This window comes from Mixophyes fleayi, chromosome 5 (genome assembly GCF_038048845.1).
Source record: "Mixophyes fleayi isolate aMixFle1 chromosome 5, aMixFle1.hap1, whole genome shotgun sequence".
NCBI lineage: Eukaryota > Metazoa > Chordata > Amphibia > Anura > Limnodynastidae > Mixophyes > Mixophyes fleayi.
The window spans coordinates 231,141,813-231,160,494 of record NC_134406.1 but is presented as its reverse complement, the minus strand read 5'-3'; the positions used below and the strand labels follow the sequence as shown (position 1 = coordinate 231,160,494).

Below are 18,682 nucleotides of genomic sequence, written 5' to 3'. Positions count from 1 at the left end.
TAAAATGTTCACCATAATCATCAAATCAGTACAGCTCTTACATCGCTGCTGTATCCAGTGGTGGAGGGTTCAAAGGACCACTTATAGGTTCACAATCGCTGTGTAAGGTACTGTTGAAGTGGGGATAAAAATAAGTAAAAAATAGCCAACTTGCCCCTCACACCACTCCACATGCCATCAAACATAACTAAATGTCCCTTACAATCAGACCACGCCACATGCCCCTTAGATCCACATCAGACATCCCCACATGCCATGAGAATTCCTAACATGCCCGTCAGACATCTCCGCATACCCCTTAAATGCCATCAGACTTCCCCAATGACACCAGATCTCAGTACATACCCCTTAAATGCCATCAGAATTCCCCAATGCCACCAGATGTCAGTACATGCCCCTTAAATGCCATCAGACCCCGCCACATTCCCACCACACCACATGCCTCTTACTTGCCTATCGGCATCACCACCTGCCATCAGACCTCCCCACATACCATCAGACCTCCCCACATACCATTAGACCTCCACACATTTCAACAGATCTCCTTACATGCCGATCAGTCTCATTTGCGTGCCCCTTACATGTTACAATTCCCACACCTGGCCTCTGTGTGTAGGCAGGGTGTTTAAAGCCGTGAGTGTGTGTGGGGGGCGTTTAGCGGATATATCATTGAAAATGTATTTACTTCACAATAAACACAGCTTAAGACAATATACATTGTACTCCATCATTTGTTTGTATTTCTGAAAACTGGATATTGTGTACTCAGTTAGATTTACAGGACAAAGGTAAGAACCAGTGAGTGGAAACCTGGTTAAGCAATATTATACATTATGTCCTAACAAAGGAAATCTGACTATTTCTGTTATAAAAGAACTCTAGAGTACAGTCCATGTTTCCGTGTTTAGAATGCTTTATAAAAATAGGACATAGGTGTTTGTGTCAGTTATAAACTGCAAAAGTGAACTACTACTGCATGGTCTTAAAGAGAGGCAGGAATTCATTATTAACCACTGCTCACAAGCTTCGATCAGCGTTTCTTCAAGCACCACCATCCATGGGGCAGTAGACACAAGGTTCTCAGCTTGCCTCCTCCAACCTCCCCAAGCTACACTCTCCTCCTCCTCCCCTGATTGGCTAATCAGTGACACTGTAACCTCCATGCGTTGTGCAGAGGTCACATGATGCGCTCCCAGTCCATTAAGCAGCTGACTGATTCCAGTATGCCTCTGTCTGAGGCCGGAGCTGTGGTCATGCTCCCTGCCAGAAGCCACAAAGATCTGCATACAGCTGGACAGCTGTGGGATGACTGCCACTGCTCTTTAATATAGGTTAAACTCACAGCATGGCGCCTCCATTGTGTGTAGATAACTAGTTCACTTTAAAGCACTGATGACAACCGGTGGCCCGCCACGCTCACCTGCGGCCCCCAGCTCCTTCCTGCTTTGTCAGATTTGTTATAACTTTTGTTTGTAACACATGTATGAAATATCTGCTGATCTGTTATTACAGATAGGTGCCTCTTTCTTTGATGAAATATATTGTTACAACTAAGTTAAGGTTAATGTGGAGCCCTTTTGGATGTTAGAGGTGAAATTCATAGTAGAAAGTAATAGATGAACCCATTACATTTTAACAGTTGCATTTATGCTACATAGATGCTAAGTATATATTTATAACAGCGTTTATATACAGGGACATTGCTGATGACTATGTCCCATGCATGTCTTGCTGCCTCATTGTGTAAAACACATATTTGTCTGAAATTTACGAACATTTTGTAAGCCGCAGAAATGATCAATCTGTAGCCAATTTTACACCTACAGACTAAAGTTTTCCAATCGTTTTTGGAGGTCCGGGAGAATGACTGAGACATTGCAGTGACACACGTATACTGGCATTATGGCTCACTTACTAACCCTGCATTCAGTTCTAGTAGTTGCTCTAAATCATAGATACTAATCTGCCTCTTGCTTCCATTGTCTAAGGCTAGGTACACACAGAGAATTTTCTGACTGACATGTTATCTATGACGATTGTACCTACGACTGATGGTCCGATCGCTCGGGCGGTTCCTGCGTTCACACTAGACATGTTTTAAACGATTAACAAAAGAGCGAGCGTCAGCGACTTTTCACAGCGATATTGTCTTGTTAAGAGATTTGGATTTCGAACACACAGAAATGACATACGATGTTCCTGCAGCGATATGCTCAGGAAATTTAAATAAAAGGCAGAACATCTCCAGTAAGAACCTCCCAAAAACTCTTAAAAGGAAAAAGTATGTATGGTATTTCTAAACACATCTACATAATACATAGCAATGTGCTTTTCTTCAACACTAGGGGGTAAATGTATCAATATGCGGGTTCTTCAACACCCGCGTGTTCAGCCTCTTCCGCGATTAAATTGCAAGCGGCGCTGCATTGTAAAGGGTTAACTTCCCTTTACAATGCAGCGCCGCTTGAAATTTAATCGCGGAAGAGGCTGAACACGCGGGTGTTGAAGAACCCGCATATTGATACATTTACCCCTAGATGTACATAGGTGTATAATTCTGGAACAGATATATCCAGACATATCCAATACACATCTATAGAAAACAAAGCTACTTGCTTTTCTTGTAGACTGTGCAGATAAAAAGTGCATAATTAGGCAAGCAGACCTATGCTATATACATAAATGCAGTAGACAGCTACTGTTGCTTTTCCCGTTAAAAGCACCTGATTGGCAATTGACTAACGTGCGGACACCGCAACACGTGGGAGAGCTACAGACATCAGAAATTTACATACACGCGCCCCGGAAAGGAGTACACACTACATGATCGGAAGGCGATTGGAACGAGATTATTAATTTATTATAATAATTTATGACCATCCAAAAGAACAGACAATCGGGTTTTTGGAACGACTTTTGACCATTGTGTAATTATACACACTAACGCGACATCCGACCGAACGGTCATATGTCACATGATTGACACGATGATTGGAAGAAGCTCCAGTGTGTACCTAGCTTTATATGCACTAAACAGATAACCGCTATTGCTTACTGTAGTTCACTGTGAGTTTTGCATCCAAATGAAATATTAACAAATGAGACTATTAACTGTCAAGATTTGATTCTGATTTTGATCAGGATGAGGACACAAACAGTACAATTTCAGGCAATTTGGTTAAATTGCAACAAATTGTCCAATCACGTGTTAGTGTGCATCCAATCTCAGTGTTTTTTTAATTTATTTTTAAATAGTTGTTTTGAAATATCAGTGTATTTGAAACAACCCACATTGGTATTCTGATGCTACTTGTACAAGTTACATATTTCTTCATTACTGCAGTGTTTATTCTTTAAGTAACTTGTATAAACTGATAAGCAGATGCATTGTGAGAGTTTCTGAGCTGCTGTCTGCGCTGTTGATTTACAACAGAGCGATCACCTCTTCTGGTATAGCTTGTGCCTTCAGTTCCCAAGGCAGCCTGGTAGTGTGACTAATAAGTCAAAGCTCTTGTCCCTTGTGCATATGCTGAGTAATATTGTTTCAAAAATACTGTTTGTCTTGAGTTCTTGGTGATTTTCCCTGAACTAATTCAGTGTGACAGCAGAGCTGTGATGTTCTATACAGTGACAGAGCCAGCGGTTTAAATATTTTTGAAAAAAACAAAATTTGTCTTTACTTTTATTCAGGAAAGAATGCACTAAGAATACCTACCAAAAAAATCAGGGACCAATTCAATTGGCTCCGTAGAAACCCCACTCATGATTTCTGTGCACAAAATTGGGTATTATGAACGGTACAGAAAACATTGTACCTTTTTGCGGTGAAAGCACAAAATGAACAATTATTATTACCAGAAACATCCAGCGGAGACTCATCATGCCAGGTTCTTATGAGACCTCTTGTCTAGTTGAATCTGCCAATAGACCCATCCACTAACTGTATATCCCTGCCCCTCCATATGTTCTTCTTCTGGGATGTACAATCAAGCACATTAGCATTGATATTTACTAATAAGCTCAAGGTGAGAACTTCGGGTTTACAGAGTGTCACAATGCACAATACTTTATTGTGCAAACTATAGCAGGCCCCATTGTGATTTCTCTCCCTAAAATCCAATGCAGGTTAGTCTTGGTACCAGATATGGCTTTACGCATTACTCTTGGTGCCAAGAATGGCTCTGCATATTATTCTTGGTATGCAATATGGCTCTTCATATTAGTCTTGATGCCAGAAATTGCTCTGAATATTATCCTTGGCATCAGATATGACTCTGCATATTAATCTTGGCTCTCCTTGTTGTCCTTGGCGGCCGCTGTGGCTCTGCTTGTTGTCCTTGGCGGCCGCTGTGGCTCTGCTTGTTGTCCTTGGCGGCCGCTGTGGCTCTGCTTGTTGGCCTTGGCGGCCGCTGTGGCTCTGCTTGTTGGCCTTGGCGGCCGCTGTGGCTCTGCTTGTTGGCCTTGGCGGCCGCTGTGGCTCTGCTTGTTGGCCTTGGCGGCCGCTGTGGCTCTGCTTGTTGGCCTTGGCGGCCGCTGTGGCTCTGCTTGTTGGCCTTGGCGGCCGCTGTGGCTCTGCTTGTTGGCCTTGGCGGCCGCTGTGGCTCTGCTTGTTGGCCTTGGCGGCCGCTGTGGCTCTGCTTGTTGGCCTTGGCGGCCGCTGTGGCTCTGCTTGTTGGCCTTGGCGGCCGCTGTGGCTCTGCTTGTTGGCCTTGAACAACAAAAGAACTGTACCTGTAGCTCCAGTTCAGTGAACATATAGCAGGGCAGGCTCTGTGAGGCAATAAAAGGACAGGAACTATGGTATTATTGCAAATAATGCACTAAGATACCCTTCCAAACTATCAGATCAACCATATACACATCTTGTGGTCTACTGTATCACATTTTTCACACACGGTTAGGAATTAATTGCCTACATCTTACTCTCTTGTGTCTTGAAGTTGTGAAACATATACATCAATAATAAATGGAACTAAATAATGGGTGTACTGTATGATAGAATATTTAACATTCCAGATACATATAGCTTAGTCATCACTTGTTTCTGAAAACTATTACATTGGCTGTTCCTCTGAGTTTATTCCTGATTACACTGATACTGTTTGAATTGTACACTGGTTGTTTTTAAACCCTGAATGGAAATGGTTACGCTTGGCTATTATATTATATATTATATTATCTGCAATATAAATGTCTCTTTTCACTGGTTTGTTCTCATGCACAAATGTGTTATGTTCTGTTTATAATTGTCTAAATATCGAGCAAATAATAAAACAATATAAATACTATTAGATTGATGTAATAGTGTGTTTCACTCTGTTTTTTAATTTAACCTTTTGTCTTTTCTTTGCTTTCCACAGAGGAAATAAAATGTGAAACAGATAAACAAAGGTATGTAATATGGACTTTAGATGATATATTTAGCATATTTAATCCATCTGCCATCTTTACCTTGTACCCGATTACACCGTGGGCATGTTCTCTGTAACTATCTAAAGTCACCGGGTCTCATTTCCTTAGAGTATTAGTCAGAGGACGTGTAACGCCTAAATAGTATACATCTGAACGGCTTTCCAATACATGCATGTGTTAGCTTGTCATTCATTTTTCCATCACAGACAAACTAAACAAGTCTGAAGCACAAATTTAAAAAATAGAGATTACATTTGCTTACAATACATGTAAATATAAACATTATCTGATTAATGTTGGCCACACATAGTGTACTTCAGTATCTGTAGCATTGTCAAGCAGTTGGCCCAGTATCACAGTGTGTGTTTCCCCCATAGGCCCCCATGCTCCCATGTTCACTGACTGATCACAATCATTTGTGATCAGATTGTTATCAGACACATGGGTAAATCAGGTGATCTCTGCTGACTCCTCCTCTGACTGCACGAACAGAACCATATGATTTGGCTGTTTCTCCTGAATGCAGGATGAGTGGATCTTGTTACATGTGGCTACTTCTAAATTATATATATATATATATATATATATATATATATATATATATATATATATATATATATATATATATATATATATATATATATATATATATAATATTTATTATTATTATTATATATGTGTGTATGTATATGTGTATAATCTTCTGGCTGGTGCTTCATAAGCTAATCACACGTTTATACACAATATGGTCTGGCTCTCGCTATGATAAACTGGGGCGTGAAAGTCGCACCTCTCTCTAATATATTTTTCTAAACAATAGAAATTTAAGTAAAATAATTTTTTTTTTGTAGTTAAATCATGAGAAGTTTGTTTTACACATTAGCTCACACCTGTTACATGTAGCAAAATATGTTCAGTTCTTTGTCTATTGTGTTAAAAGTTTTGTTTAGATTTTTTTTTTTCTACACATTGTTACCTATATTGTCATATTAGAAAACAATATGCACTAAATATTTGTCATCTCATCAGTATGCTCTAAATACTGGTATTCGTGAGAAGACTTCAAGAAGAAATGGCATTTCCAGCTCACTCTCTTGGCATTCAGTAAATACATGCATGTGCTGACAGAATCTTCATATGTGCTGAACTGTTATATAGTACTAAGTATTTGAATGTGCAGAGTCAAAACTATATGTTGTTCTTGATGCACTATATGTAGTCATTTAGAGACTGTTCGATGCTGGAGAGTGAAATAGACGGCATTCTGAGGCAAAGCAGGAGATATACGCCGTGGCACTGAGTAAAAATGTAGATAAATATTATGACAGGATGTGCACCAGTGCCGAATTATATGGTTCATTAATATCTATTACTTTGTGTTTGGATGTTAATGCAATGGCTAAATGTGGACAGATAGGCCCTGCAAAACAGCAATTATACTGTGCCTCACGGTACAAGGTGTAGTAAAGTACAATATGGTTACATGGAATGTACCATCTGTCCTATTTGTCAGGGGAGAGGGTCTATACGAAAGCCATACTCTGACTAACAGAACAGCTGCGAACATTACACACACCTGCACTGGAGAGAGAGTGCTTCAACCACAGCTACCTGTTGGCCTCTATTTATTAACTATCTCAAATTGCAGTTCACAATGTTACTTGAATTTCTATTGTTATTGATTGTACTTTAACCTTGTAAATCATTAAACATTTCTTAATGTTATTATCCGTTTTCCATACACCGTATTAGGAATGTAGAATGTGGCAGATGGCATGTGTGTCTCAGCTAGTGGATTGTATACACCAGCATAGATGAATGTGGCAGCACACGTATGGGTTATGTGGACTGCATTTTAATTGGCCTGTTTTCTTTCTTTTCACTCAGTCCTCCCCAAGGAGATGTGAAGGCTGGATCCAGTACCCTTCCTCCCGTGAAATCAAAGGCCACCTTTATTGAAGCTGACAAGTACTTTTTACCATTTGAGCTAGCGTGCCAGTCCAAATGCCCCCGGATTGTTAGCACATCCCTGGACTGTTTGCAGGTCTGTATTTGGTTCTCTCCTAATGAATTGCTATTGAAACAAAATCATTAAACTCCATCCTACCTTTTGTTCTCATTAATCAAATATTAAATATTAAAAAAATACCATTATTATTTTATCCTCTGCTGCTGAATGACATTGCAAACAGACTTAGGCGAACCTTAGAACAGTACACATTTATTCCGATGTTAGGAGCCAGGGACAAATATTTTTTGCCAGCAGAATTTTGTAATTTAAAATTTGCAAACCACGCAGAAATTATTTGGGCTGGAATTATGCACATTGGTAGCTAACTGCTTCATACTTTTTAATGATCAGCATATGATTGATTGTACAATTATAAGGTAAAAGCCCAAATGCCCAGGATAATATACACAGTATGCACCAAACACATTATACTAACCTAGCCTATGGTCAACACATAACCAATCTCTGACCCTCAGATGGTTACACCGACCCCAATAAATGATTACATGCCTCCACAAAACAGTGTCGCGCTGTGATTATACACAACTGTGGCCCCCAGAAAAATATTGCACACTGGATTATACCCCTGCAAAAAGAATCACACACCAACCTGTAGTCCTGCAAAAAAAACTTTCCATCAATATATGCTGCCCACAAAAAACATTACGCTCGGCTGTGCCTACCACCAAAAATTACGCTCGGCTGTGCCTACCACCAAAAATTACGCTCAGGTGTGTCCCATACCAAAAATGTTTGCCTTCACCTGTGCCCCCCCCCCCACAGGACCGCATGGCGCTCACTTGTGCCCCTTACAAGACAGCATGGCGCTCACCTGTGCCCCTTACAAGACAGCATGGCGCTCACCTGTGCCCCTTACAAGACAGCATGGCGCTCACCTGTGCCCCTTACCAGGCAGTGTACGCTATCCTTTTCACTGTGAAAGACACAGTACCCACCAACCCGTGTCCCCACAAAATACAGCAAAAATTACAGCAGACTGTATCCTCAATGAATGCCTCCCGTCCCAAGTGCATCTGCCACATATGTTCTATACAGTTTCTTGTCCTGCTGGAATGTAAATCTTCTTTCAAGTCCTTGGTCTCTTTTATAGACTGATGCAGAAAGCATCCCCATGACATTATGCTCAACATTATGCTATAGAATATAGCACCTAGTGTTGTCGCTAAAAAATGTAATCTTGGCCTCATCAGACCATAGAATATTCCTTCTTATTTCTGGCAAACTCCTGGTGATATTTCATGTGAGTTTTCTTCGCATTGGCTTTCTTTGTGCACACTCCCATATAGCACAGATTAGTGAAGTGCCCAGGCTATTGTACTATGAACAGTGTCCTCCCATATGTTCAATGGAAGACTGTACTCAGCATTGCTACAGGCCCATGGATGACCTCACTAACATGTGTTTTTACTTTACATTATGTTATCAATTATCTGTTTTTTCATTTGTAATTAAGGAAAAAAAAAACGTTTTATTTTTTTACTCGTCATCATTGGATCTTTGAAATCTATTAGCCAAGGAGGATTTCTGACATTTGAAATACGATGCCTAAAACTGACTAAACTACATTTAAAAAACAGTTTTTCCTGACATTGCCCCGAGTATTTCCCTCTACACAGTGTCTGTAGAACACATTTAGTAATTATGTCTCTGCGGGATCATTTGGAAGGGTTTCCAAATGTCAGACTATTCTTTAACTAGCCTGGTTGCTTGTAATGGAAAATTCTATAGACAGAGCTTTTCACATTCTTTTCAAATTACCCATTCACTTCAATTGAATTATTAATGCACCTGTATTAAAATGAATGAACGTGTTCTTTTTTCAGTGATTTTTTTTTCCTATCTCAATGTTTTTAGACTCATCTCTGTTTCTGAAACTGATTTCCAAGATCAATTTAATAATATCTTCACCCATTCTGTACTTTTCACTGAGAAATCGGTGATTGTGGTGATTTGTTGGGGGGGGGGTTGAGAAACTGTTGATTTTTAGGTTGATGTGCCTCTAACTTTGGGGTATAGGCAAAATCACTAAGAAAAAGTGAATTTTATCTTTTCATTATCGCTGTTTCTACAAATCAACTTTTAGTAGGTGACCCCAAAATGTTCTTTTCATTACTGAAAAAGTAAAACAAAATCTCCACAAAGACAGACATGGTAAGGCTAAAAATAAACTGGATGGTGGATATGCTGAAGGCGGATTACAAGTAAAAATCCAAAGGGGTCACCTGCACTAAAGGAGAAAGATATTCCATACTTGTTGCTACATGCAGAAAGTCGGCAATATATTATTTGCTGCTAACGAGAAAACATAACATATTTGCACCATAGCTGGATCTGCTATCTCTAGATGAGGCCCATAGATTTGCTGCTGTGGCAGCATGTCAAACATATCTAATGGATTTTATGTCTCTGTAACCTAAGTGATAGATCAGAGCGGATCATTGGATCGAGCTTATTTAGATTTAAATGGTGTATGGGCTGCATCGCAAAACGTAGCGGGAAAGACTTCAAGAGCTGAACGTGTACAGCTTAGAGGAGAGAAGGGGCAGAGATGATATTCAAACAAATAATACAGTCCAGGAATGTAGCATTTTCTTTTTTTTTTTTTTTTTTAAAGTTTAGAACAAGGGGATACACTTTAACATTAGCAGGAGGAAAACTGCAGTTGTAATGGGGACTTATAACCCCAAAATCAATATAAAAAAAAAAATCGCACACAAAACAAAAAGACAGACTAAACTATCATTACAGAGCTCTTTGTGTAACAGTCATGTTTTTTCCTTAGGTTTAGCTTTTTTGTGTAATAACAGCAAACTGTTGTATATTAATGCACATAAAAACAGGAATACAGCTTTAAATAAATAAAGGTCATAATTTTTGCCTAAATAGACAAAATGTGTCTTCCGTCACAAAACATATCTCTGTTTAATCTTCAGCATTGCAGTGATTTATTCATTGGTGCTGGGCAGTGTTTTTATATCCTGGCATTAAACATTGGGTTTTCTTTTTGCTTCCATCCGGCATATTCCTAAAGCTAAATAAATTAACAAGAGTGGCATATATTCATAATAAATTATCTTTGGGTCACATATATGTTTGGTCTCAGAATAAGGGCATAATCTGCTTTGCCCTGTCATAGAGAAAGGGTTCATTCCTGTGTCAATTTTCCTAGGGCATGAATTGTGTAATTACACTCTGCTGCCGCTGTCTGATTGGTTAGTTCTTCATATGTATCCAGTTACTAACAGTTGAATGCGCTATGTTGTCATAGATTGTAAGCTTACGAGCAGGGCTTTTTTACCTCTCTGTCAGTTTGTATTACCCAGTATTGTTTTATTACTGTGTTTGTTTCTAATTATAGAGCGCTACGGAATTTGCTGGCGCTATATAATTAAATGTTGATGATTTCTGTTCATCAAAGAGTGTTATGGGTAATCAGGACATTGCTTCAGGTGACTACCTCGTTAACCTTGTGACCTTGAAAGTGCCATTAATGTGTGTCCTGGTTTTTTAATATAAAAAAGTACTGCTTGCAATTGTTATTTCTTAGCGTCAGATGTGGATCCATGAGTTGGATTCACAGGTGCTGTAACAAATATGTAGAAATTACATCTCCTGATTTTGCTTTTTATCTAGAAACTTATAGCCTATGGACACTTGACTGGCAACGCACCTGATAGCACAACTCCTGGCAAGAAGCTAATTGACAGAATCATTGAAACGATATGTGGCTGCTTCCAAGGACCCCAAACAGACGAAGATGTCCAGTTACAAATCATAAAGGTGTATTAAATTATTCACTGTTGTATTTTTTTTTAAAATCATTTCTCAACTCTTCCCTCATTGCTAAAAATACAGAAAAGACAGTATATGTCTTTCTAAAGATAGTAGCAGTAGAACAATTCCCCATCTCAGGTCACATGCAGCACTGCCCTCATGACATATCTGCATGAGGGCACAGGTCACTGCCTCCCCCAAGATCAGTCCTCTTATCTCCTGCTGCTATGAACATTCTTATCATCCGATTGGTTAAGCTGTGAACGCTCCAATCATCTGATTGGCTAATAAACGATACACAAGCATAAATGGGATATATAGATGGAATACAATAAGGTGCTGAGACCACAGTCAAAACAGACAATTTGTACATTCTCTGGTGATTCCCTAAAGAAATGTAGTTTTAATGTATTTTTAATTAGTTATGTTTTTGTTCTCCACACGTATTCAGTTGTGAGAAATACAGCACTGAAATGTAGTCATTTAGTACAGAAACTCTTCACTCGTCAGATCTGTGAAGCTCATAAAGGCATAAATAAATCATTGTGTTACTGAAAAGCAGTTTCTTGGTCATGGGATTCTTATTCTATTTCTTTAATGCACAAATCTGTTTGATTCGATGAGATGTTGGTATTTAGGAGTCTCCCAATTGCTCTATTGGTATTGTACTTGATGGATAGTTTATGTCCACATACTATATTAACAGCAGTGCCACCTACAGACTATAGTAAATATATTGCAGACACACTTTCGTGGGTAACTAATAGCGCCTTCTGCTGGATATTTGTTCTTGAACTTTTATCTTTTTATTTTATTTCAGGCCCTGCTCACAGCAGTCACTTCACAACATATAGAAATTCACGAAGGAACCGTACTACAAGCTGTCAGAACATGTTACAACATCTACTTAGCCAGCAAAAACCTTGTCAATCAGACCACCGCCAAGGCTACCCTGACACAGATGCTCAACGTAATATTTGCACGTATGGAAAACCAGGCGGTGAGTGCCTGAACATTTCATGTCTATCACTGCTCTTGGTAATACTGCTTTTGTCACGTGGAATGGCTTGCCCAATATGCATGGTATAAACACAGACTACCTGTAGATGGGAAATATGTTTCTGGTTCCAGATCACATGACTTGTCCTTGTAGTTTATTCCAAACACCTGGATTTATCAGTAGCTGCGAATGACGAAGCAAAAGCTATAGTGTGGAAACTGAGTTTTTTCGACATAATGTGCATTTGTTCTTAATTGTGTTCTACCATGCTCTGATCTGAAGCATAAACTCATGTTTAAGGTCCTTACTGCAGTCTTTACTGGGTTGTTCACTCCATATCGTTTACTACTGCACATATAGGTTTGGTTGTGGTGTGCTATCTGTACTCATCACTTGCAGAAAGTAAAAGCCTGTAATCCCAGTGTGGCATATTAATCTTGTCATAGGTTGCCTCTATATTATACTGTAACGTTTGCTACCATGTCAGTAGGCACTGCAGACCTAGGACTACATATCCTAAAATCTAATGTGCTGCTCTGCTCATTGACAAGCAGGATCTTGTGCTGTACAGAGTCAAAGGAGGGCTTGTAGCCACACAGAAGGGCAGGAAGCTGGGTTTTGACCATGACCAAGTTTGATGCATCACAGAGGAGCCAGTAATTTGCAGGCATGTAGTACTCAGACTGTGCATATGGTTTTCCCCTAGGCAACAAGCTTACCATTGGAGTACAGCATAGCCACACAATGGGAGAGAGAGCTAGCAGAGATGATTAAACTTACATAAAGGATTCTATGTAGAGAAATGCAGGTTTTCACTGGCTGCATCTATCTAGGACCAGTAGTTTGAAGGTGGACTTGTCCTCGGGAAGTTTTCAGAAATTAGCATGACAAGGGCTGGTTATAAGCTGGGCTTTTATCTAGATAGTTACCTGGTGAATCCATCACTATGTAGAGAAGGATCTGTGCACTTTACCTCATAAATAAAACAACTACCAGACTCTCTTGCTATAATCCTAAACACAGGATTTTAAATCGGGTGTACAGCATGAATTCTTAAAGCCTGGTAAAGTGAATGGGATTGTACATAGGCTTCGCTTTCTGCAGTTTAATGGATTTATGTGGGGGAGCCCATTAACTATGTTGAATTTTGAGGATATGTTTTTAATGCTCTGTCAGTTATGAAGACAAAGTAAAAAGTTTTGTCATAGCTTATAAGAAGTGTTAGTTTTCTATGCTCATGTGTTTGAGCCATAACAGTCCTTTTTAATCACTAGTTCATCTAGATGTATCCCAGGCATTAAAGAAAAAACACATTGTTTATCTGTGCTCAGAGCCACACATGTATTTCATATAAAGATGGTATTTACACTTTTCAGCTCCAAGAAGCCAAACACATGGAGAAGGAACGGCACAAGCAGCAGCACCATTTACAGCACTCTCCGCTAAGCCACCATGACCTGGAATTACCTCAGATGGGACACGTTCTGGAGCAGAATGATCCGCTGACTCGGGAACAAGAAGCAGACTTGAATCGACATCCCAAGTACATAGAAAACACTGTACAAGAAGAAGCAGAACAGGAGAATGGATATGACGCTCAAAGTACAGAGAATGAGAATCCCCAGGCAAATCAGTCTGCTGATGCTGAAAGTAGGTGACACTCAGCAGCACTCTCATGTCAAGACTGTTGTAATGAGAATATAGCGTGCTCGTATGTGCGGTATCCTAACATCATTGGTTTACTAACAGTGACAAATAATAGTATTTCTTCTAAATTATGGTGTTTTAGAGCAGAGATTGTTAACCTAGGGGTTGCCCTTCCACTGTGCCACCCATATATCTTACCCTTAAACCTGTGAAATCACAGTATGGTTCTTGCTATCATATATTATTGCTGAATCGTGATGTCCATATTCTTGCTTCATTGGTGTCTTTATGTCTCCACAATATTGTCAGCCGCTCAGATCACAACAGCTTCATGTCTTCTCGTGTTACCTTTAATGGTTATTTCTTAATCTTAACACGAAGGTTGATATCCCCTGGTTTCTAGTAACTGATTTGTGGAAGCTTTGGCTTTATGAAGTGTCCCTATCTGTGGGCTGTCTTTAAGGATTTTGTGTGTGCAGTAACCTTACCATTCTGTTTGTGCCAAACTTCAGGCCATCACCTATATCGCTACCATATCTTCTTCTTACAGGGCAGAAGTTGTCACTTTCTTCACTTTAGAACCCCATGAATTACTCATTCTCCACTTGTCCCTTATCTGGGCCTAATGTCCTTTTATACTTATGATGCTATTTGTCTCTCCTGGGCTTATGTCTATAAAAGCTTTGTCACTCTTAGATGATTTTACTGTTTTCTGGTGAAATGAGAAAAATCACTTTCCCCTGTTGATCTTAATGCTTGGATGGTGAATGATTCTTATTGTTATGGGTCTCTTATAGTAATTCCATCTATGTTAGTAACCTGGCTTAAGTGGTATTCAGATTTAAGTGATGATTTACTATAGATTTATATTTGATGTTCTCCCTAGGTGTAAGCTGTTTTCTGTCTTGAATATCAATTTATTCTTTTGTTATCGGAGCTTAAATTTGTTCAAAGCTCCCATTAGATTTTTTAAATTCCTTCAGTTCTTTCCTCTAACTCCTTTACATAGATGTAAAACATCCTGTCTTCCTGTGTTATGTAATACCTGCTGCGTTTGTACACTGGCTCTTTCTGCCACATCATCTCCCCTTATTCAGTGCTGTACCTCTATCAGTACATTTTGACTTCCATAATATTTGATCATATTCTGTTTTACGCGTGGGAATTATGAATGAACACAGTTGGCACAAGTTGTTTTTGTGTGTGTTGTTTTTTTAGATGTCCCCTAATTATGTTTTTGCTCTATGGTTAACTCTTTATGTGCACAGATACATTTTAGTTGCAATGGATGAAGTGTTCGGACCGTACAAGCACTAATTTCATCTCTCAACCATAACTGTTCATATTTCTTGTACTTTACCTGATAATGTCTTATAGCCATTTTTATTTTGTTAAAGGTGCTAGTTGCTTCCTCACACCACTAAATGTCTTGTGTGTGTTTGTATTTTATTGAAATTATCAATAAAACATGAAAATATGTGTTGCGGCACTCAGTTCACTGTCAGTTAATTTTACTTTGGTTTATCTCAGTTCTCACTTAATGATTGCAGATAGGGTTTGCATCATTAATGACACACTGACTGACTTTGTTTTGGTTTAGATCACTCCAAACCTGATTTAGGGAATGGGGTAGATGGCAGCCACGAGTGTGAGGTGAACACCCAGGAGATTATACAGAACATAATCCAGGATATGCTGAATTCTGTGGTAGGAGGTAAGAGCCTGATAGACTATGAACGTTTGTTATTTTCTGTACAACCCATTGATGGGTGTTTATAATTGTAGCACATTGTAGAAGGGTAAAGTAACTGTTTTTCCATCATGCAAATTATAGGCTTTAATTTGTTCGCATTTCATGGCTTGTGGTCTTGGCTAAAGCATGGACAGACAGATGATAGTAATATATCTCTGAGATTAAGTGACCTGTACAAAATAACACCGGCTCCTGTGTAGCATAGAAAGTGTGTGATATACATGAGTTGGATTGAAAGCCTGCTTTACATGTAGCATTGTGTACTTTACACTATGTTTGCGTCATGGGTAAGATGTGTGTGTGTGTGTGTGTGTGTGTGTGTGTGTATATGTGTGTGTGGGTATATGTGTGTATACATATAATATATATATATATATATATATAATCGGACACCTTCTATTTATCCTTTACTGAGGTGTTACTTTCATGAAATGTTCACTATATTTGTTACAGGCTTGGTAAAATACAGGATAATGTCATCTTTGCAGACTATGGAAGTATTTCAGGAGCTAAGTACAGCAGGCCTGGACAAACGCCAAGTCCCAGCAACACTGCCAGCTATCGGCAGGCAAAGCATGCTGGGAATTGTAGTTTCAACATTTGGAGAGCCACAAGTGGCCCAGGCCTGCTGTAGAGCATCTTTTCCTAGGACTGTTAAGAAATCACTGCTGTATATAGTAAACACATGTGTGCAGCATGAAGGTAATATCCAGTCTTTAGTCCTGGCTCACCTTTCCTCTGCAGCTCTGTTACGTCGTACAGCGTAACAGGCGGTTTCAATCTCTAAACAATATGCCAGCTCCCTTAACATCAGGGTTCCTCTAGCAGCATAGGATTCGGGATTAAGGGCAACACATGCTGAAATAATTGGGAATAAAGTCTGCAGTCCAATAGATATCTTAGGAGTTAAAATAAAACTACGGTTTTTGGTACAATTATCTAAAAAAAGCAATATAGCAGGGAATACAGAACAAAATCCTTCTGTTCTCAGCTAGATGCCCCTACTAAGTGATGGCATATAGTTTCAAATGTATATTTTGTGTTTTACATCCTTGTTGTATTGCTTCTGTTTTCCTAGCAATCAGTGGTCCCTTTGAGGATCCCATTTCCAATACTGATGCCCAGGGCAATCTGTTATATGAACTAGGAGAGTACAAACGCGTCACCCAGTTTCCAGTGTCTGCGCTACCTTCCAGCTTGATACAGGATAGATAGTAACTGTCAGTACAGACAGCATGTTGACAGCATGCTGAGCATAAAACATGGCTTTTATAAATATTAATGTTAGAAACCACAGAAGTGTGACTAGCTTCGTTCATCAAAAACGGCAGTCTTTTTTAACAGAGTTTAAATGGAATAACACTTTAGTAAATACAAAAAAATGGGCATGGTTCTTGTAAAATGTATCAATTTAACGCCTTACTCTCTTGTATACATAGGTGATGAGACTGTCCTCAATGAATGTACTACAAGGACATCGGAAGATGGGAGTGATGGGGATGCCATTCATGCCAATGGTATTCCCGGCACACCAATATCTATGGCTTACACACCCTCCCTTCCAGATGACAGACTGTCCATCTCCTCCAATGACACTCAGGTAGGAAAGAATTTTCCATGTGTTTGTTAAATTGATGTAAATATTTATATACATGTTACATTATTACCCTTTAGATATGGAAAGTTTTATACTGTAAAGACTCCCACATATGCTAAGAGGAGTTGCTTACTCAATGCTGGAAGCGAACAGTATAAATCGTGAGAAAAATGGTCCACCTGAGCAGTACTAAAATATAAATGTTATTATATAATAGCCAGTAAAGTCCAAATAAGTATTACTACTCTACAATTGATTTGTCTATATTGTATATGAAACAAACACTGCAAATCTGTAGAAATCTAGATCTTGTACAATGAAAATATGAGGTATTGGTTCATATATTGGTCAAAACATTTAAGCTTGCAGCCCAATGTCAAGTGAGTCTTGTGAGTCCCTCCACCTAGATCTATGTTCCAGACGTCACTGAAATGCAGTTAAATCATGTGCACTCACCTTCCAATTTAATAGGCTTAAATGAGGTTGGTGATTAAACCACACCCAAATAACCAGTAATAGGTTGGCTGGCCAGCATCTAAGAAAACGGGCAATGTTTGCAAGCAACATAGGAAATTAATAAGCCAGGGCTTTGTTAAACCTGTATTTCCCAAAGCACTAGCTGCATGGCAATATAAATGCTCTATAGTAATATATTGCTAATAGTATATATTGTATATTATGCAGTAATGGAGTTTTAAAAATATATATTTACTGAATAATATTTTGCCTATTTTTTTTTTTATTCAGCCTTACAACATTTATATGCTACAGTTTGATCTGATAATGTGTACAGGATAGAATATAGTAGGGTAAGGTAATACCTATTCATTTTAAAATATATTGGGTCAATCTGTAGGCAAATATGAAAGATGTTTATAATGTGTTATTGTAGTCCGACAATCAAATACACTTTTGTTATCATTTCAGCTCTTTTCAAAACATTGTTAGTTTTGATTATTTTGTTGTCCTTCTGATGTGGCAGCTTCCTGTTGTTAGCTGTGGTCTGTGTGCCTCCTCCTTGCAGGGTGCTGGATGGTGGGTGAATGGGCCTTTCCGAAGGAGAGACTTGTTTCTCCTAAGAGACCACACCGTTTATTACAACCACCAAAATATGTTTTACAGGAATTGACCTGTTGAGATATAATAAAACCAATATTAAAGTGTAACTTCAGTTGGTTGAGATCGAAAAAAAAAACAAGCACTTACCTTCCACGCTCCGTCTGGCAGGATGTCTGACGGGTATAACCGTCACCCTGCACTCTCCTCTTCACCCTCCGCATGCTTGGAAATGCTGAGCCGGTGTCTAGGGTCCTCCCCTGTGATCTTACCATTCACAAGGATGTTCACACTTGAGGGACATCGACACCTGCTAAGCTTGTTTCAAATAAGCCGATGGGGAAGCGGAGAGCCGCCTGTCACATGGAACTGTCAAACCCATTGGGAAGCTGCAGTTGCAGATAACACACT

General features: G+C 39.2%; 1 protein-coding gene across 3 annotated transcripts in view; it reads left to right on the top strand.

The window, feature by feature from the left end:
• The window catches only part of ARFGEF1 (ARF guanine nucleotide exchange factor 1), a 123,402-nt gene that overhangs the window by 43,383 nt on the left and 61,337 nt on the right, over positions 1 to 18,682 (top strand). For all 3 annotated transcript variants that reach the window (XM_075213615.1, XM_075213614.1, XM_075213616.1), the window contains exons 2-8: positions 5,361 to 5,391; positions 7,300 to 7,456; positions 11,078 to 11,224; positions 12,039 to 12,218; positions 13,595 to 13,868; positions 15,466 to 15,579; positions 17,058 to 17,218. In XM_075213615.1, the coding sequence (XP_075069716.1) occupies positions 5,361 to 5,391; positions 7,300 to 7,456; positions 11,078 to 11,224; positions 12,039 to 12,218; positions 13,595 to 13,868; positions 15,466 to 15,579; positions 17,058 to 17,218 (1,064 nt within the window). The remainder of the gene's footprint in view (positions 1 to 5,360; positions 5,392 to 7,299; positions 7,457 to 11,077; positions 11,225 to 12,038; positions 12,219 to 13,594; positions 13,869 to 15,465; positions 15,580 to 17,057; positions 17,219 to 18,682) is intronic.